Here is a 19,877-nt window from a genome sequence, read left to right as displayed (position 1 = left end):
GGGCGAGGGTCGTTGTGTGGGGAAACAACTTGCGAATTTGGTGAAGACGCGCTCGGGGTTCGTTTCACTCCCGCTTGAGTACGCGGCGAAGAAGTGTCACTAGCGCGCGGTGGCAGAGAACGTAGAAGCAGAAAAGAAAAAAGCAGAGAAGATGAAGAGGGGGAGGCGGAGAAGATGTACACAGGCAGGGGAAAAGACAAGGCAAGCCAAAAGGGCCACAAGTGAATGGGACCAGCTAAACAAAATCCTTTGAGTCATTGTAAGATATTGCTTAAGAATGGTCTCGAAGTGTTCACAGGCATGGGAGAGAAAAAATGCAATTTCTACTAACATGCATACGAAAACCACTACCTATTTATTTACGAAGACAGTGCCAACAGCATAAAGGCTGCAGAGTTGCTGTGTTTCCAAACAGCAACTCTGCAGCCTTTATGCGGTTGAGGGTACAATGCCTTTTAAGGAGTACGATGGAGAGCCAGAAGGCCATTAATTACATCACCTGGGAGTCTTCACGGACAGTGGCAAATTCCCCCTTTCTTGAGAAGCCAAGGAAAAACCGATATGATGCGCTGTGTGTGACAGAATTGCTTGGTGAGTACGCAGTGCAGGAGCTAAGGGAATTCGGTTATCATAAGCTGAGCTGCTCTACGAAGACTGATGAGGCGGGGGAGGAGAAGAAGCTTGGGGAACGGAAAGCAATGCTTGAGCCCATTTTTAAGCCGGTCAAAGGAATGCTGCGTTACAAAGTAGGCACTTGTCCTCCCAAGCAGGCTGGACAGGTGAACAGAAACGCAGACTCCCCTTGATTTTGTGTCACTGTGCTTAGCTGGGTTGGTCTGCTAGTATGGAGAGCATCGTGAAGGTCAAACCGCTGCGTTACAACAGCATGAAGATCTACCTGGTGAGTAAGACGAGAATAAAGTTGAGCGGGGAGCACAGCGTCATACTGAATACCAAGAACACAGCAACAGTAGACCAGTACGACAAAATCATTTGAAAAAAAAGGACGCCGCCAACGGCGAGGAAGACGACGAAGCTGGAGGAGTTGGATAAGCAGGAGAAAAAGCATATAAAGAAAGAATGCAACAACAGTTAAACGCAACCAAGCACACAGTTAGAGGGAGGCAGAGATAATATGCTCTCTCCGGTGTTGGTACGTGAAAATTTGCGTGGCCTTAGTAGTCAGCCTGCACACGCGCAGATATACAACAGTTGTCTATGGTGTTAGCCAAGGCAGCAAAGGCGTCTGATCGTGCTTCCATTTATGCAGCAGTCGTTGCAACGAGGCGTGTTCCATAATGTCAGGCCGGCTCCTCTCCCTAGCTTCAGTCCCTTGGGCTCTTGCGCCCAGAACGCCTGGCGACTAACAGGGAGGCAAAATGCTCTCTAGTACATTCTACAGTTTTTCTTTTGGCTATTTTGCAATTCACGACGGCCCTCGCACACGGTAGCAGACTCCTCCACATTCTCCTCGTCGCAACAGCCCCGGGACGTGTCGCTGTGCATAGGAGGCCTGGAGACTAGAGGGAAGGTTATCTGCTTTTCTGTAGTTCTCATCTACAGTGTTCTTAGTAGACTGAACCCCACAACAATCCTACGCTGCGGTCGAGAACTCTGGTTGCAGTAGCCCGACTCGTAAAATCGCAGTACCAAACGGCTACTCGCCTCAGCATCTCTCTATAGGACCCACTGTTTCAACAGTTCCGAAGCCTCTTCCTTGTTGACTTAAGCCATCTATTTCTGTTTATGACCCTTGCTTAGCAATCACCCTACCGTGCAACCTGGGCGTAACGTGCTGCTATGCACCATTCAGAGGAGAGTACGGGCTTTATTCTTGGCTTAGCTCACACATTATGCACAAGAAAAGGAGGCGTTCTACATTCCTACGGTTCCATTCGTTCGACCTCGGCTGTGTATCGGTTCTAGGTGCCAGCATTCAAGCTGTGGTGTGGAACTTTCCAGCAGCCCCGGCAGCTCACACACCTTGGACTACCGAAGCAAAGAACTCATTTGCTAGTATTATGTTACCTCTTCTGCGTTCTCTATCATATCTACCAAGATCAACAAATTCCAGAACTGTTGAGGCACTGCACTTTAGTAGCAACGACTCTGTAAATGTGCTCGAGTGGCAACATGTACACGCAGCCCCACATGGCCTCTGCTCGACGCATTGACCAGAAGGCCTGGAGATGCCTATCTTCTGTAGGGATTCTCCATACTATTTGCATGGTTTAGGAGGGTCTAGATGCTTGCTTTTGTTTGTCGGACTATCCGTTCTCCTGGTAGTTTGTTCCCCGTGGGTGTCTGCGGGCCGGTGCCCTTCTCTTGGCAGCGCTCCCCGTACGGCGGAGGTCGCAAAAAGGAAGGCGATTCCATTCTCCGTTTAACCCATAGACCCGTTTTAGACACTTGCCTGCGGTGCTGTATTTTCCGTTTCCTTCCCTTCCGTGGTGCACTTCCAGGCCCTCCCGGAGTCTTGTGTACAGCAGCAATGAGCACTATCTCAGCCAACGGAACCCCTCCTGAGGGGGATGAAAGGAGACTCTCAGCAAAGTGGGACATAAGACGTTTCAAAAGTTTAGGATTGCTAGTGTAGTACGGGAAGAAGTGGGAGAGATATGCACGGTTGCCGGTCAAAGACGAGAATGTGTCGCGGTGATGTTCATTGTGTGCACTGCCCTGTTTTGCAGCGAACGCCGGCGCCTACGAAAGGCACAACAGATGGAGGAGAAGAAGCAGCAGAAGGGTCAGACCCGTGAGAATGCTGGGGAGAAATCCACTGTCCAGCCGAAGGAGCACGAAGAAGTTGACCCGCGTGTCTTCTATGAAAACCGTTGCAAATTCGTTGAAGGGCTACGAAAGCAGAATATTGCTTATCCGCACAAATTCAACGTATGCGTTTTGCCTTCTTCGTGCCGATGGATTCAGTTGCAGGGGGTTGTGCGCGATGACTAACGGGCACGGCTCCCCACATCCTCAATTCTGTTGGACTGGTTTCTGCTAACTGGATTGTGCTTTAGGTCACTATGACCATTGAAGAATTTCAGAAGAAATACGGGGATTTGGCCGATGGAGAGCATCTCCCCGAGGAGGAAGTGTGCTTGGCAGGTTCGCCTCTTCAACCATTTGCTGAATGGCTCGCATTTTTCAACTTGATGAAGCTGTTGGATTTGTTTTTGGTTAAGTGCTGTCTCGAATGCCTCAGTGAGAAGTAAAGTGAAAGTGGATGTGATATTTTTCTCCAGGTCGGTTGACCCGCGTGGCTGCAAGCGGACAGAAACTGCGGTTCTATGACGTCCGTGGGGATGGCCATCGTCTGCAAGTGATGGCAAATCTGGCTGATCATGATCCTTCCACCGGCGACTTCCTTGAAGTTCACAATGCTTTCCGCAGGGGAGATATCGTTGGTAAGGGAGAACAATGTCTCTTTCCAAGTTGTCATGCTTGCTGGGAAGGGAAGGCCGTAATAGTGATGCTGTGAACGTTGCCACTTATTTCAGGCATCCGAGGGTACCCAGGAAAGTCCAAACGAGGCGAACTTTCCATTTTCCCGCATGAAATGAAGCTGCTTACACCGTGTCTGCATATGCTGCCCGAAAGAAACGGGCTAAAGGACCTGGATACACGCTATCGGCATCGATTTATCGATCTCATTGTCAACGATGAGCCGCGGCGGGTCTTCATGATCAGGTACCGCACACGATGTGGACACTGCCCCTTCTGAGAGGTGTGAGGTGGACATATTGCGAGTTCATGCGACCCGGGAACTGCGTTTTACGCTGAGTTTCGCAATCATTCACATGCGTGCCGAGTTCAGGTCGAAGATAACACGCTTTATTCGCGATTTCTTGGAAAATCGCGGCTTCGTGGAAGTTGAAACGCCAATGATGCACCCCATTTTTGGCGGTGCTAATGCGAAGCCGTTCGTAACACATCATAATGACTTGAACACAGATCTCTTCATGCGGATTGCCCCTGAGCTTTACCTCAAAATGCTTACCGTAGGTGGGATGGATAAAGTTTTCGAGATAGGAAAGAACTTCCGGAACGAAGGCATCGACATGACACACAACCCAGAGTTCACAGCGTGCGAGTTCTACTGGGCCTACGCGGACTACAATGATACGATGAAACTTACTGAGGAGATGCTCTCAGGTAAGGCAAGCGTTTTGCTCGCCATCATGCACGTTGCCTCTTGTGCAAGTCTTGCACTCTTCTACGTTGCTTGGGCGGGTTTCGGGACGCCTTCCGCTGAAGCGCTTCTGAATATGCGTGCTTCTAAATGCAAATTTCAGAAATGGTGATGTCCATCCACGGCACTTACAAAATTCCGTTTCATCCGGAGGGTCCGGGCGGACCTGTTGTAGAGCTTGACTTCACGCCACCTTATCGGCGCCTTTCCCTTGTCGAAGAAATTGAAAAACAGGCAAATGTAACTTTGCCAAGACCTCTGGATGGTGATGAGTGCTTGAGTTGTCTGAAGGGGTTGATGGAAAAGCACAATATTCAGCCCCCAAATCCGGTGACTCCCGCAAAAGCTTTGGATGCAGTTGGCGCGCATTTCGTGGAGAGCCAGTGCACCGTGAGGCCGACCTTCATCATTGAGCATCCGCAGGTCATGTCGCCGCTTGCCAAGTGGCACAGGTCGAAAGCTGAGCTGACTGAGAGGTTCGAGCTTTTTGTGATGGGCAAGGAACTATGCAATGCGTACACTGAACTTAACGACCCGAAGAAGCAGCGTGAATGCTTTATGGAGCAACTGAAGGTGAACAGCATCCCGAGTTATGTAGAATGCTGGGCAGCATGAGCAATTGCAAGACTGCAGGGTTTCATTCGCTGGCTTTCATTTGTTCATTTATGTGCATTATTAGGCGAAGGAGGCTGGAGATGATGAAGCGTGCCCAATCGACGAAAATTTCCTGATGGCCTTAGAATACGGCTTGCCGCCGACTTCTGGTTGGGGTATTGGAATTGATAGACTGACCATGTTCTTGTCCGACCAAATAACAATCAAAGAAGTTATTCTCTTCCCCTCTATGCGCCCCAAGGGTAGGGAGGAACCGAAAGACGAGAAGAGGGCCGCCTAGACCGGGCACCACTTTCCTACTGACAATTTCTTAGCGTTGGCCACTGCTTTTTGTGGACATCATAGGAGGATTGCTTCTCAGTACAGTCACGAGTCATGCGACGACAACATAGATAATAGGGCCGTTAATATTTCACTCTTGCTTAGCCATTAAGCCAAGCAAGGAGTTTAGTCGAACTGAGTTCCAAGGGAGCTTGGCCACTGCTCCAAAGATTCAGTGGGCAATGTTCTGGATACAAAAGTGTATGTAAAAGGCGGCATCTGTGTAGCCCTATAGATATTAAGGATGGTAGAGGCCTCAGCTGTATCATGAACGCATGTTACAGGACAAGTGTTCAGTGTTCCTCCAGCTACAGGCACTACAGCTACAGGCTGCATCATCTGGAGTACGAGGCGTTCACTCCTCCATAGTTGAGAACGGCAACCGTTTATGGCTTCCGACAAACTATAAAACTGTATGTATAAGCTATATACATATCCGCCCATTCAAACCCGAGTGTGGAGGTACACTTGAACTCAACATGGACATGTTTTGCTTGCTCAACACACTGACAGCACTCAGCAGAGACAAATTGCCGCAGTGCATACCGCGGGTTTCGTCACTGCCAGAAAATCAACAATATATATATATATATATATATATATATATTTCACTGCCGTCTACGAGCAGCAATCCACAGGAACACGGTTGCCACGCCGGCAACTGTTGCAACCGTGGCGGCGGCAAGTAAGGTGCTCATTCTACAAGCATCTGTGTTAGCACCAGAACGCCACGTAGCCAGGCGAAGCCGGAGAGCAGAAAGTGCAGATCTGTTGCTCGCAGTCGGGCTTTGCGTCTTCTGTAACGAGGCGTACATGTTGCAGTACTGAGCGAATGTATCCTTGTCGGTAAACGGGACAGGTGATCCTGGTGCATCTAGTTGTGCATTTTCCTTATCCTTCAATCTATGCAGGAGTGCGGGGACGTCAATAGGCTCCACATTTGTTGTATATTCAGTAAGGAAGGCTCTCGCTCTTTCTCTTGTCTCCTCACTGCTGACTACGGTGGCTGCATCTTCTCCCGTCTCTTCCGCCCCTGCTTTTCCCTTTGCCTTGCCCCTTCCTTTGTTCCCTTGCTTATCCCTGCGTTTCTTTAGAGACGCCTTCGGTGGCAATGGTAGCAGCAACTGCGCACCTGCTCGCTGCAAGTCTTGGTACTCAATGAGCAGCTGCTTCGGCTGATCAGCAAGCAAATCCGGCCGTCCCGCATGTAGACCCACAACGGTCAAGTTTTTAACCATGTACGAGTCCTCCAACTCGTAGCCGCTTGCGCGGTAATACTCCCTCGTGCCAATCCCGGCAATGACCGCCATGCGCATGTACCCTAGTTCGCAGCGTCAACCCAAGCAAAGAAGCAGACGCAATCGAATCCGAGGCGCGTCGTAGAAGAAAGTCGCAATTCGTGTATCGTTGAAAACAAGGCGGTGACATTCCTTTTCAAAAATAGCCAATCACTCACAGAGAGCTAGTCAAAGAACGCATTTGATCTGCAAGACTATCTAGCCAGCAGCTACTCCCTAACCCACACGACATGCGATGTTCGTACTATAGTAGACCCGTTTCTAGCACTACTACGCAACTGCCTATCTAGAAAAATGCAAACATGCATGTATGAGTGTCTACACACAACGACGTGTACATATTTTGACCCGTGAAGAAGGTCGTAAATCTACAGGAGCTTCGACTCCCCCTCATGCATTTAAGAACACTCGTCGAGGTGAGGCTCATACCATTTGCCATGGCAACAATTTCTGCGGCCTGTATCAAACGCCTGCCGAATCCCGCGTGTTGTGGTCGTAAGTCATCGCTGCTCTTCGCTTCTCCGTGGGGAACTAGACGTCCTGTACTCATACAGCAGGGCTCCGCACAAAAATCAGCAAGAGCAGTTGCATCCTGACGGCAACCCCTGCTGCAAAGGCAAACGAAGAAGCCGATGCAGTATGCCCCCTGGAGTGGACCAGCGCTCTTGCGCCAGATGTGTTCGGAGACAGACTACATAGGACGCACCGTAGACGTGCAGCTCTCGTAACAGCGCTGCCCCGTTCAACACGCTGAAGGGACAGTCCCGCGGAACCCTCCGTGCACGAAGTCTTAGCCGAAGAAACCCAAATATTGTTTTTCTATCGGGCGTTTCAAACGACAAAAAAAACTCCACTCCTCCGTTTGTTTCGTAACGGCGAACGCACAACTCCGCTACCCTAGAGACAAAAGGAAACATACAGGATCTCAGGGGTGCCGACTTTCACAAAACTGCATACGGAGTTCGGCCTGTTAATGCGCGCATTGTCCTTTAAGTATTGCACAACTCATATTCGGAAGCAAGCCCCAGTAAGGTCTCCACCGCACAGCAGCAGAAGCATAAAGTAGGAAGCGGGCAAACAGACGCGGCTAACCCCAAATCAAACTGCTCATCCTTTACTTCACGACAGCGGATGCACTTGCAGCGCAAGTGCCTGCCCTCCAGCTCCCTAGAAAGTTCCTGCCTGAAATGCACATGCATCATTAGCTAGCATGCTGCCCAAAATGATAATTTCGCGGCTATTCTATAGAAGAACGCCTCCCACACAAATAAATACTACTCAGCAAACGTGCAGTAGTGAGCACGCAAATATGCACCCGTGTACATGCAGATACAGACGCCTACATGGTGCGAGCGAAATCATCTGATTTGCAGTAAGGCCAACGGGCGCAAAATAAAAACGGAGCCTGCCACCTACCCAAAGGTCGGGAAACCCTCTTTCGTATGGCTACGCTGGCTAATGCGCGCGCTTCACATGTGAAGAATACATAGTTGCGAATGCCTCGACCCACCGGAGGTTTGTGACGTTGTTGCCGCCGATAATGGATTGATTTGGGATATCCCGCACCACTCTATTCAGTCGCACCCACGGATGTACCGCTGCCTTAACCGAACAAATAAGGGTCAACAAGGCTTCCCCATCAGTGTCTGCATAAGGAATGAATTTGCCCTCCTTATACCATTGCTGAAATAAATAGAAAAGCCACCCGCACAGCCCCCGTTCATCCGAAGAGCCACAAATGTCAGAACTCCCATTACATACTAAAACGACTGCTAGAGTTCAAGTGATATGGTTGTGCCAAGCATGCATTCAGGTAACCGTCTGCAATTGTACGCTTCGATAAGCGCATCTGGGTGACTGACAGGAACAACCGCAAGAGGCCGCATAGAGCCTCCAGGTAAACTCTGAGGCAGTGGTTTCTCACCTCTATCGTTGAAAAAGGCGTCACTTCACAGGGGTATATTTTCCACTGATCGGCTTGGAGATCGGGGGAGGAAAGGATGTAGTAGAACATCTGGCGGTCTGCAGCTGGACTGCTTGACGGAAGATCTGGCATGAGATGCACGTCAACCTGCGACACGTGCGCATCTACCAATCCCTATACGATTTCACACCAAATTAACCCACCTAAAAATCTAAAGAACGCCGCACGTGTGCATGCAGATGTAAGTCGTACACGAACGCACCTTAAACCCTGCATCCTTAAGCATCCGTATGGCCCTTATCGCGTCACGACGCGTGCACCCGCGGTTAATATACTGTAGCACATTGTCGTCGACGTGCTGCACGCCAATCTGCACTCTTGTACATCCGAAACGACGTAGTCGGCGCAATTCGTAACGCGTGATGAAATCAGGTCGTGTCTCCTGCACCCAGGCAACTATGCAATGAGAGATGGGGATTGTAAACCCCAGGCAGCGGCAAAGAATAAAACGACCCAGTGTTCAAAATTTCCCTGGGGAGCTACGGACGTTCGCCAGAATCAAGTAGTGTGAAAGTCTCACCAGAGTTAAACCCACTATGCGACAACCTGCAGTTTCATTGAGGTTTTGTTCCTCCTCTAAAGCGAGGCTGAATCAACGCACCCAAAAAGCAAACAAACACAAATCTCGCGGAGTCGCGCCAGCTCTCCCTCCCGCCCTCTGCCGTTTGCTTCAAGTAGGGTATGCCATACGCAAAAACCAGTTTTGGGATGCAATGCAAAAATGACACAGGCAAATTACCGAGCTCACGGTTCGCGGATTGGCTGAGGCAGTCCGAAGACGTTTGCAGCGTAGTACACGTCTCGGATAAATTCTTCTTGGTAGTCATGGGGATACCTGAAGTCGAAATTGAGCATTTCGCATTTCTTATTCTGCAGCACGAGACAAGTTGAATCCTCAGTGTGGAAACACATCAAAGCTCTAGCTAAAGAAAACTTACCCGCTCCATGTGCCCCCCAGCACGAGGACCTCTATCTTGTCGACGGCATGGCCATTCCGCTTTAGCGTGTTGGCCCTGTCATGGAACTGCTTCAGGGGGCTCCATCCGTTTTGGTTGGCTCGCAGGACAGCCGGTTCAGTTGAAAGGTATGAGCGCGGCTGTCCCGGTTCATTTGGACAGTAGTGGCAGTCTTGCGGACAGGAAAAACGGCCAGGAGCAGTCAAAACAGTTATAACAAGAACCCCACTATTTGTGCGCACTGCTTTCCGCCGCATCAAGCTTTCCAGCATCGGATTCCGCAGCCCTTCTGAGCAGCTTTGATTATCCAGTAACTCCGCACCAGATGGCTCCATCTGGGCGAAGTCGTGGTTCCTGTGTGAATTCGCCTCTGCAGCGAGTAATCGCTTGTACGCTGCCACAAGTTGTGACTTGGCGGGGGCAACTTTATACTTCTTCCTGAGTGACTTAGTTGCGGAGTTAAACTCCTTGTTCGTTGTGGGCCTAATATTCAGCAAGTCAGCGAGAAAAGCATTCGCCGTCTCCTCGCGCATCTCATTCCTTACGGCGGGGTCGTAAGCCTCCCATTCCAGCATGCTCTGTCTAAAAGACTCCAAGTGCTTTCGTCTGTGTGGGTCCTCCAGATCCTCCTTCACGAGTTGTTTGACTTCGCCACAGCGGGCTTTGTAATCTGGACAGGTGGCAGGGAACCACCTACGCAGGGTCTCATCCTCAACTGCATCATGTTCTGCAGATATAGGCTCGGAAGGACGAATCTCCGGTGTTGGACTACCACTTGACGAGCCTCCTGCACGGGCCGAGGCCGTAGCAGAAGCAGTTATTGTTGTTGAAGCATTCGCTACTATGCCATCCATTCTTTCGCGTGGGGTTGCGCTCTAATGAGGAGGGCAACTGGAGAGAAATGCCGTAGACAGTGGTCAAAGAATTATCTAAGATTTCATCTGTCTCCTTCGCCTCCTTCCACACCGTGTCGGAACGAAACGTTCAGCAGGATGGCGGCCGGTTGGAGGTACGACTGCGCCGATCAATCACCATTTGCACGAACTACTATCCGGCAGTACTTCGGATGAAAAAGCGAGTAGCACTACACGCTAATCCTGAAGCTCATCACCACTCGCTTCACTGCAAAGACGATGCCATCACATGGTACTGCCTGTCCGCTGCCACACCGGCGGGGTTTCCCCCTAGATTCGCTTCAGTGATTGAAATCCCATTGCATAAAAGATATATTCAAACAAGAGCAAAGCAATCCTTTCTAAACACTTTTGCTGCTTCACTCTCCACACGCAAGGCTGTGGGGCCGGACAATACCGAACCCTGCATGTAAAGCGCTCAGTTGGCATGCCGTTCAGGCAGGAATTGGAACCATTCATGAACATCCATTTAGTGTTTCAAGTGCTTAAATGATTTAAGCATATAAAATATTATCACAATTTTAAATAGAGTTACCTAAAAATATTCCAATATAATCGAACGAAAAACCTAGTTTTCGGGGAAAAAAGATGTTTTTCAAAATAAAATTATCTTCAAAAATTTCAAGCCTTTTTAATATACTAGGGGTATCTTCAATTAAATAAGAAACACGTAATAGAGTACGTATTATGCAGGCTTCGTCAGAGATTAAGTGGGATTTTGCAATACTATCAAATAGTGGTCCAAAGCGACCCGAGAGATTTGTAAATTTGCAGAATTAGTTTTTTTCCGGTAACTTTTAAATTAAACGAAACAAATTTAATTCGCGAAACAGTATTTTTAGGGGAATGAACCTTATGTATCTATGGAACCTGAGCCGTACACATTATTACACACTCAGTAACCGCTTCAAGCATTCAAATGGAGTTCAGATCTGAGACACGTGCCTGGTGGAATGCCGTGCTACGAAGCTGCAGGCTCCCTTCAGTAAGCACCACTCAATTCCTTTGGTGGACTCTTTAAAAGCAGGGCAACCCCAACATACCTATACAGAAGTATACAGAACCGCAACAAAGTAGAAGTCCAGCAAGGCCCTTCTCTGGATCGAATGTCCACACAATGCCTTTCATCGTACCCAGTTTCATTTTAATGTTTTTTCTATGCGAGATCGTATCAGCACCGACGCTGTCTCTGCCAAGGGGAGAGCCTTGATTCATCACTTGTATGTCTTCAAAGTGGTGTAGTAAGGAGAATCATTCTTAATTCTACGAAGTGGTGCACTAAGGAGTGAGTAGATGCAGCCGCTTCGCCGTGAGATAGGCGCAAGGAGAACAGTTACAATGCATGCTAAGAAGTTTACTACCTGCAGAGTTAAGCGCTGGGAAGTTCACGGGGCACTGCTGCCCACCGCGAGCAGTACTGCGGAAGTCGCAGAAGTAAGATGATATACTCAGTGGAGAAAATTCAGTTTCGCCTAGTTCACAGCATGAGACAAGGCTGCCGAGAGGGTGCGCAGAGCCGGCCAGTGCAGATGGAAATGCGACTTGCATCATGAATTAAGTAAAAGAATGCCTGTGCAAAAAAGTGCATAAACTATGAGCATAAAGTATGGGCTTAAGGCAATGATGCCATCGAATGGCTTGCGGGCCCGTTGCGCTCAGCTCCCGATGCACAGTACAGTAAAATCATAAGTGCCTTCAGCCTGTTGGACTCACTTGCACATACGCGAGTCAACTGCAACGCAAATAAGCAGAAGGCCTGCCAGGAGGCTGGCCTGCACCGACCGGAGCCGGGGCTAGTCCCAATCAACTCAGCAGAAGAACTGCTCGTGAACTTGCTGTCCTTCTTCCTCTACAAGCGTGGACAACTCCGAAATAACAGATCCTTAAAAGAAAACAACCCCACGTCTCAATGGCACCCGAGTGTGTTTAACCCCGTTGCTCCAGCGCCGGCTTAGCTCTCCTGTTTGGAGGCTGTACTCCATTGTTTCTCTGTGTCGTTTGTTCTGCTGTAAAAAAGGCAATATGCCTCTGCAGAAAAAACTTCTGCCTCCGAAACGGGCAGCACCAAGCCGTCGTCAAAGCGAAACCACTGCAGCAGAAAAGAAAGCGCAACCGGATTTGCTATGTTTTGATTGGGCCTAGGCTTCTCATCTGGCATGATGCAAAGAAGGAAGGCGATAAAACGCGCGTAAGCTTCGTGAAATAGAATGACACTCTTGCACGAACACTCAGGACAGCGCAGTGTGAAGCTGAGAATTTTGGGGCCTTAGGATGAGGAGCAAACTTATATATATGGTGACAGCAATGAAATATTTCTGCAGGAAGGAAAGGCGATAGGAAGAAGCTCGCTTGGCACAGCATCCCGCCGGTCACTGCAGGCTCAATTTTTTTCTAATGGCAGCACCTGACTGCCCGATAAGAGGGTAACCCTTACCTCCGTGCCATCGTCGGCCATCCCTTCAAATGACATTGCCTGTCGAGGCGGCCTGAACGGCGATTCATGAGGAGGCTCCCTTGGAGATGGGCCCGAAAGAGGTGCGGTCGAAGGGCCATTAGGATGCCGCAGAGAATGGGATGCAAAGCTCGAGAAGCCCTTTAAAATACCGATGCGCTTGAGGAATTCTGATGGAGAGCAAGCAGAGCTTCTAGGGGTCTCAGGTCGTCCTGAAGCTGCCTCCGCAGTTGAGGGGGGAAGTGCTACAGGAATCACAAATCTCCTTCGTCGAACGTACGCCACATAGTGGCCAGACTGACAACTGTTTCCATTGTGCTCTATCACCGCAATCAAACGGAATGTGGCAGCCTTGCTGCATGACACGAACAAACAAGCCCGACCTTCGCATAAGAGAAATTCTCAACACCAAAAACGCCAGATAACTACGAAGGAAAAGAAACAAACCTTCATTGATAGGCTACGAAAGGACTTCCTTAAGAGTGATTTCTCGCCTGGCACATGCTTACGCAGCTGCAAATTCGCGCTGAGAGGACTACTGTGTTTTTCTGCGGTTTTGCTTCATACCCCTTTGTTTTAATGACGAGCTCCTCAAGAGGATACTCAACGCGAGTGCGTCGCTTTTGTCCGGAGGCGGAAAACCGTTTTATTTGCAGTAACAGCACTTTCGGTGGGTGCGTGTATCTGATTGTCCTATGGGCCTTGCAAGCAGGGCTGTGGCAGCTGCTACAGCTGAACTCCAGCTCTTCGGAGCCAAAGAAACCCTCCAGTAAATTATTTAAAGATACTCTGTTTCCATCCATGGGAAGCGGTAAAGACAAATCCCACGCGGGTTCATATATAAACAAGGATTGGCGGCATCCCGCGCATTGAATTTCGCTGCAGAGCTGCAAACACGGCAAATTGCCAGTCCTCATAAGTTAGCACAATTTCAAAATGGAGCCAGTAAAATACTATCCAACACTGCCGTATGACTCAGAACGCTTTTTTGCGCAACTGAAACATGTTGGGTCCCACACGCTTTAGATTTACATCCAGAAACCGTACCTGTCCAGCGAAGAAATCTGCCATGGGGGAGGCTTGATCTCGTATGTATTCCCTCCACTTCTTTTCCGCACGTTCTGCATCACCCGCATCGCCTCCTACTGCTTCGCCAGGCTCACTGGCTTCGTTGTCCTCAGTCGGAATGCCAGCTGAACACAAATAAATGCGTCGTCGCTAGGCATCCTGCAAAATCCCGCTGGACTGAGCGCCTCTAGATGGCCCGGATCCCCTGTCTAAGCCTGGGCTGGCTTGTGAGCCAATCGGCTGTGGCTAAGCAACGCTTGGGAATCCTGCACGTGTAAGTGTCCCAAGAGCAGGACCAGCAGCAAAAGCAGGCAGTGATGTAGGGAAAACAGCAGTCGGAGCTGCTCACTTGGCTGCGCGTGAATCTGCTTCTTATGGTACTGCATTTGCTGATCATCATCGACAGCTAATGGGAGACGGAGAGAGCTGAAAGACGAAAGAGCCCAAGGCTCCAGATCTACAGGAGAAATGGCCTGCAGTTGCAGCAACTGTTCTGCCGCCGCTGCCTCCTCTCGCTCCTGTAGCATACCAACGAAGACAACTGAGTCGCGCTTGCTTCACCGTTAGCAAGTACGGAACTGACAGGGAAGATTGGCCATTGCTGCAAAAGCGGCTTCCACTGCGTTCGTGTCATGGCACCAAGTAACAGCAAAAACATCTCCAGCCGCATCCCACCCATCTGGAAGCTTTGAAAATTTCGTGGATAAGATCGATAAGGCCCCTTAAAAACTCGTGGCAGTCCTGTTGCTGCTGCATGTTACAGTCGTTTAAAAGAAGGCCCGCAAGCGGCGCAACAAGGGCTCTCCTCAGCCGTTCTGGCCGAATAGTATCGTATTGCAAGACAGGCGCATTATGCGGCTGCCTCTGCTCCTGTTGCTGCTGCTCTGGCTTGTATGTAGCAGCTGAGTTTGATTCCCTTGGCCTCTGAGCAGCTAAATCCTCTGGAGAGGTTTCGTCTGCGCTCCCATGCGGCCGAATGCTCGGGCAGCAACTGAACTCGCATTCACATCAGAAGCCGAACCCCAACAAAGTAGCCCCCATAGCAAAAAGCAAACCATGCTGAGACTTCCTAAAATCCCCATCATCAACCACCGGCGCACGTCAATCTGCAGAGCAGGGTGAAGAATTCCCTAAGAAGCAGCCGCCGTTGGTTCTCGTCAAGGGAGCCAAGGCACTCAGGCTGGTGTTTCTCCCTCCTCTCTTGCTGCAGGCGCAGGCGGCGCAAGAGCTCTTGGCGCCGTAATAGATACTGCTGCAACAGATCCTTTTGCTGCTGCGCTTGTTGATCTGATTGGTGCTGGAGTTGCTGCGCCTGTTGGCATCTTGCTTCTTCGCTGTCCCGTGATGCCGTGGTGCTGCTGCACGCAGCAGCTGCAGTGGCACTCGCTGCCCCCGTATTTCCGTCATGAAAAGCATAGTAGGCCTTGGGATTCTCCTTCCACTGCGCATCTCTAACAGCCGGCTCTGGCGGCAGGCCAGCCTGGAGTGACGCTACAAAGGAAGGAATGCCCGCTAAGGCTTGCAGAGCTGCATTGAGGAAGCAGGTGTTCTTTAGGTTGGCAAGACCTCGGGGGAAAAGTGAACCTTCATCTGCACGCCAAAGCAGCAACGAGGAATAACCGAAAACTTAAAACGTAGAGAAGTAAGCGTGCCGCGCCTAAAAGGTACATGAACAGCCTATATGCAGTCCCTGAGAACATAAAAGGAAGACCCTGTGCGACAAGAGGCAATGATACGAATGAGATGACCTTTCACGCGCTTCACCCTATCCATATTTCAAGCCCAACCGCATAGGAGTGAGACCTCAGAAGTTAACATATAAACTCAGTCTTACCTGCATATGCTTCCTGCTGTTTCCGCCAAGCTCTGTATTGAGAGGGGGTTAAAGACCTACAGTCTTCTCGCTGAGCCTCTGTCCTACGCTGTGATGCCTCTCCAAAGCAACCAAATGAAAAGGCCATTCGTTGCAGCCTGCTGGGTGCCCTCCGGGTCCCACTGCTGCTATTGCTGCGGCTGGTAGCAGCAAGTCCGCCCTTTTTCTCGTCTGCTGGCTGCAGTAGACAGCACGCCTCCCAGTCAACTCCATCTTCCTGCTGCTTTTGCTGTTGTCGCCGCTGTTGCTCTTGTTGCCGGTGCTGCAGTTGTTGCTCTTGCTGCGCTTGGCTTATTCTGCTGCTGCTATTGCAGCGGCTGAGCCATGCACGCCGTTCCTTCCCGCCAGCCCTGTGTCCCAATAGTAAACCCAAGGCGAGACGTCGAACAAACTCCCGAGGTCTCTGCTGCTGCTTCTGACCCTGCGGTTCTTGCTGCGATTGGTTTGTCTTCTCGTGCAGCATGTCTGGTTGTTTATGTGGAGGTTGTTGCACCAGATCCTGCACTCCTTGTTGTTCTCGCAAATGAATACTAGTGTTAGAGTCAAAGCCCACATTGGAGGGAACGAGTGCATCGAGAGTCGAAGCGTTGCGTGGTTGCCTCTGTAGGCCTCTGGAACACTTGAGAACCTCTGAAGAGGCCTTCTCAACAGAACCGATATCACAGCACAGCCTCTGCACGCTGTTAGTGCTATTGTCGTTGCTGCTTCTGTTGTAATTCCTGCTGCTCCTGGGCTCTACCGGACACTCCAACGCGCCGTGTACAGGGCCATCCGGTGCTCCAGTCTTTTTGGCAGATGTGAAATTCACTGTTGCACACACTTCCGTTCGGGCAATTGCCCCAGTTGCTGTTGCTGTTGATGATGATGTTGCCGCAGATCTTGAAGCGGAAACGGCATCACAAGGGCCAACAGAGCAATCCCCTCGGGGTTGGAGGACCCCTGCTACAGGACGGGGAATGCCGCCGGTCCTAGGCAGTGATGTTCCTAGCCAACTGCTGTTGTTGTTCATCCTGTTGCTGCGGCCGTTCTTCCTGCCATCCGCGACGCCGCAGTCGTTGTTCACTGTCCCTGTCTTCGTGCTGTCGCCACTGATTTTCTGTGAAGCAACCACCGCAACGGGAGTCGCCCTTCCCCTTCCCGCTGTAGTTACTTCAGCTGGCACATCTTGAGCTGCTCTTATTGTTCCTGCTGGTGTTGCAGGACTTAAGGGAACCGAAATGAGTGCGCCATTGGGGAGTTGATGCCTGTCTGCTGCGACTCTGAGATGCTGCATCATCTCAGCAGAGGGCCGCCGCGCCAGGTTCCCGGGCCAAAAGCCATCGGCACAGCGTTCCCCCAAAGGCAAGGCCAGGGGAAGCAGAAGTAGCCCTTGCTGCTGCTTTTTCTGCTCTTGCTTCTGTCGATGTTGTTGCTGGTGCTTCTGTTCTTCTTGCGTTTGGGGCGGTTTCACAAGGGGCTGTGAAGTCATCTGTGTTTGTGGAACTGGAAGTTGTTTGGGGTCCCCTTGGATGCACCGTGTGGGAGGGCTAGCCAGCAGCTCCCCAGATCCAGAAAGATTAAATGCTGCCGCGCCTTGTGTCCGCATTATTACTGCTGCTCGTTGGGTAGGGGTTCCGGGAGCGTCGGGCTCTCTAGCAAGAGGAATCGATGGCGATGCAGCTGGTGTGGTTTCACAAGGGGTTGTGAAGCCATCGTGCTGATGGCTCCCCTCAACAATGTCATGCAGAGCCTCAGGATTCATCTGCGGAGATTCCTGATTTCTTAGGGAGCTGGAAGTGCTAGTAGAGGCTCTGGGCGCCTGTTGACGACCACCGGAGGCCTCCTCGGGGGTCCTTGGCAGGAACCCACTACTCTTAGCGGCCATGTGTCCTTCCTGCTTGGTAGGAAGGTGGCACTCAGGTAGCCATTGCTTGTTGAAGCGTAGCCAGCTCAGCTGGCGGAGCTGCTGCAGAAGTTGTTGCTGCTGCAGCTTCTGAAACTGCTGCGGGCACCGCTGCTCCTGTCGCTCCAGCTGCCGCTGCTTCGGATAGGGCCACGTGTAGACCTGAAAAGCTAAAGAGACTGAAAGATGGAACGCTTAGCATGCATGCGCTTGAGAAGGCCTCGCAGTACCTCATACTGGTCGTTCCTTGAAAGAGTTGCGATGGGGGGAAGAGGAGATAGGCGCGGAAGCGCAACAGTGCTCATCCTGAGGGTTTTTTTTCTAGTCACTCCTGTCTCTCTTGTCGCAATTACGGCTTCTTTTGTTGCTCCTGCTCCTGCTAGTTCTGCTGTTGCCGCCTTCTTTGCTACAGTTGCAGTGCGCCCACTGCATTTCCAGCACAGTTGCTGCCCCCAAGTGCACCCGGCGGCCCTGCAACTTCCCCTTCCTGTCCGAATACAAAGGTTGTTGCCACACTACAATTCGTATGGAATACTGATGGACCTAAGGGTGAGGGCTCTTCAGGTGATGGTGGGGGATTCTAGCATAGCAGGGGTGGCCCACCAACGTGAGATTATGGGGTAACCGAAGTGGTCTAGCGGGGACGCAGTGGGGCGGGAAGAAACAAACAGCAAAACAACTCAAAAAGAGGACTAATGGATGTCGATACACAGAATACTCTCCGTCTCCACGGCGCTATCGCTCTCTCGGAGGACGAGCAGGAGGAAATACTTGCTGCGTTCTGGCATTAAACAGCGAGCAATGAAGTCGACCCTCCACTCGGCAAACCAAAGGCTATTCATCCATTTTTATCTAGCTATATTTCATGAAAATATCCAGGAGGTGAGCACGTCATTCTCTGAACCACAGAACCCCGCCCGAATTTAGGGCTGAGCCACAGAGACATCGCCTCGCCGCATCAGTGCAGACCTTCCACATTTTAGAAGAGCCCAATCATCACTTAAAACAACACGATCTTAAGCTTTTAATGACGTATTTGATATTCTAGTTGATGTAGATTTAAAGGGAGCAAAAAATCGCGTTTACGACGCGAAGAACAGCTCCCAAGCTACAACGTGCCGGCAACCACCGCGCGAGCAACGGTTAGCTCATCTGTCAGCTTCTCACTTTCTAACGATATTAGACGCTGTCAATTCACCCACCTACCATTTAAATGAGATTTCTAATTCAATGCACACAAATATGGGTTGATAGAGCCCCCGCCCTAGCTGGGCTGTGATGCTGAAGCATGGTCTGTAACGCATGGCCTGTCTCAAAGTTGGTACCTGCATTTCTGCATGCATGCAGGCTGGCTATGGATGCCCAGTTAGGTGTTTGCTAACTGTTTTCGACGCCAGGGCATGCATTAAAAGGGGGATTATGCATGCTTGCACCTGGGGTTGCCTCCCAACGGGCGTGAACAAAGGAGTTGTAACAAGAGGACGCGTTCTTATCGGAGGACCGTCATGAGCTGCCATCGCGCCAAAAGACTTAATGTAGGAGTTCTAAAAATGCTACTGAACTCCCGTACCTTCCATAGACATCCTGCTGACGGCGGCTGGGGTTGGGAAGGCGGCCTCAAAGCTTACAACGCGCCTCGTTGTCACATATGTTTCAAGGTACTTTCACATGCAAGCGCAACCAAACCACAATTTTCTCTCTGCACTAACGCTGTATACAGTTTTACTACTTCTGGTTGCATGCAGGCTGCCTATTAGCCCACTAGCCCAACTTTGGAATTATCATGTTAACGAGGGCCTGGCGTTACAGCAAGCTCTGGTGCAACTCTTTCTACAGGGCAAACCCCCATGAAAGCATACTTGAGCACCATTTTGGTGCGTGGACTACAACGAGGGAGATTTGCGTAGCACCTAATTTGCCCTCAGTAGCCAGCCTCACGAAAAAATAGTAGTGGGCTAAGCTAAGAGAGAGACCATAAGAGAGCACGCTACACCTATCGCGCTGAGGCGCGCATGAAAAGCAGCCTACAGAGAGAAGACACGAAAGATTTCTGTTCGATATTCCAACTCTTATGACTTCTTTTATCCCATTAGAGGAGCATATTCACGGGTCGCGGTTTCAACTGTAGCTTCAAAAAGAGTGCGTGGAGCAGGGAGAGACAAAGTATCGCCAATCCTTAACTCACATTAATCCTGTCTATTTTTGGTTGAGTCTTGGGAGATGTCCGAGGTTGTCGGAGAAGAGGAGAGCGCCTCAAAGGTTGTTCAACGGCCTTACCAGCACAGATATTCATTTTAACTGGAACGGGAGGAACTTTGCACT

The 19,877-nt window shown here is 50.4% G+C and overlaps 4 protein-coding genes across 4 annotated transcripts; 2 read left to right on the top strand and 2 right to left on the bottom strand.

The window, feature by feature from the left end:
* Window positions 1–467: 467 nt before the first annotated feature.
* Window positions 468–997, top strand: EAH_00015820 (Heat shock protein Hsp90, related; the record flags this gene model as incomplete). The annotated part of the gene is made up of 2 exons (XM_013394049.1): window positions 468–722; window positions 827–997. The coding sequence occupies 2 exons, from the start codon at window positions 468–470 to the stop codon at window positions 995–997; spliced, it is 426 nt and encodes a 141-aa protein (XP_013249503.1).
* Window positions 998–2,491: 1,494 nt separating this feature from the next.
* Window positions 2,492–5,087, top strand: EAH_00015810 (lysyl-tRNA synthetase, putative; the record flags this gene model as incomplete). The annotated part of the gene is made up of 8 exons (XM_013394048.1): window positions 2,492–2,553; window positions 2,691–2,892; window positions 3,021–3,108; window positions 3,246–3,407; window positions 3,501–3,690; window positions 3,818–4,155; window positions 4,296–4,765; window positions 4,872–5,087. 8 exons carry the CDS (start codon window positions 2,492–2,494, stop codon window positions 5,085–5,087), a joined length of 1,728 nt encoding a protein of 575 aa, XP_013249502.1.
* Window positions 5,088–5,736: 649 nt separating this feature from the next.
* On the bottom strand, window positions 5,737–10,220 carry EAH_00015800 (elongator complex protein 3, putative; the record flags this gene model as incomplete). The annotated part of the gene is made up of 9 exons (XM_013394047.1): window positions 5,737–6,449; window positions 6,856–6,966; window positions 7,133–7,323; window positions 7,519–7,608; window positions 7,937–8,109; window positions 8,351–8,524; window positions 8,931–8,997; window positions 9,159–9,245; window positions 9,349–10,220. The coding sequence occupies 9 exons, from the start codon at window positions 10,218–10,220 to the stop codon at window positions 5,737–5,739; spliced, it is 2,478 nt and encodes an 825-aa protein (XP_013249501.1).
* A 2,011-nt stretch (window positions 10,221–12,231) lies between these two features.
* Window positions 12,232–17,860, bottom strand: EAH_00015790 (hypothetical protein; the record flags this gene model as incomplete). The annotated part of the gene is made up of 9 exons (XM_013394046.1): window positions 12,232–12,495; window positions 12,715–12,997; window positions 13,300–13,619; window positions 13,780–13,925; window positions 14,150–14,318; window positions 14,476–14,791; window positions 14,901–15,390; window positions 15,635–17,717; window positions 17,786–17,860. 9 exons carry the CDS (start codon window positions 17,858–17,860, stop codon window positions 12,232–12,234), a joined length of 4,146 nt encoding a protein of 1,381 aa, XP_013249500.1.
* Between the last annotated feature and the right edge of the window lie 2,017 nt (window positions 17,861–19,877).

Source organism: Eimeria acervulina, genomic scaffold (assembly GCF_000499425.1).
Source record: "Eimeria acervulina Houghton genomic scaffold, Eah_scaff96, whole genome shotgun sequence".
Taxonomy (NCBI): Eukaryota; Apicomplexa; class Conoidasida; order Eucoccidiorida; family Eimeriidae; genus Eimeria; species Eimeria acervulina.
This window is presented reverse-complemented; position numbering and strand designations above follow the sequence as displayed.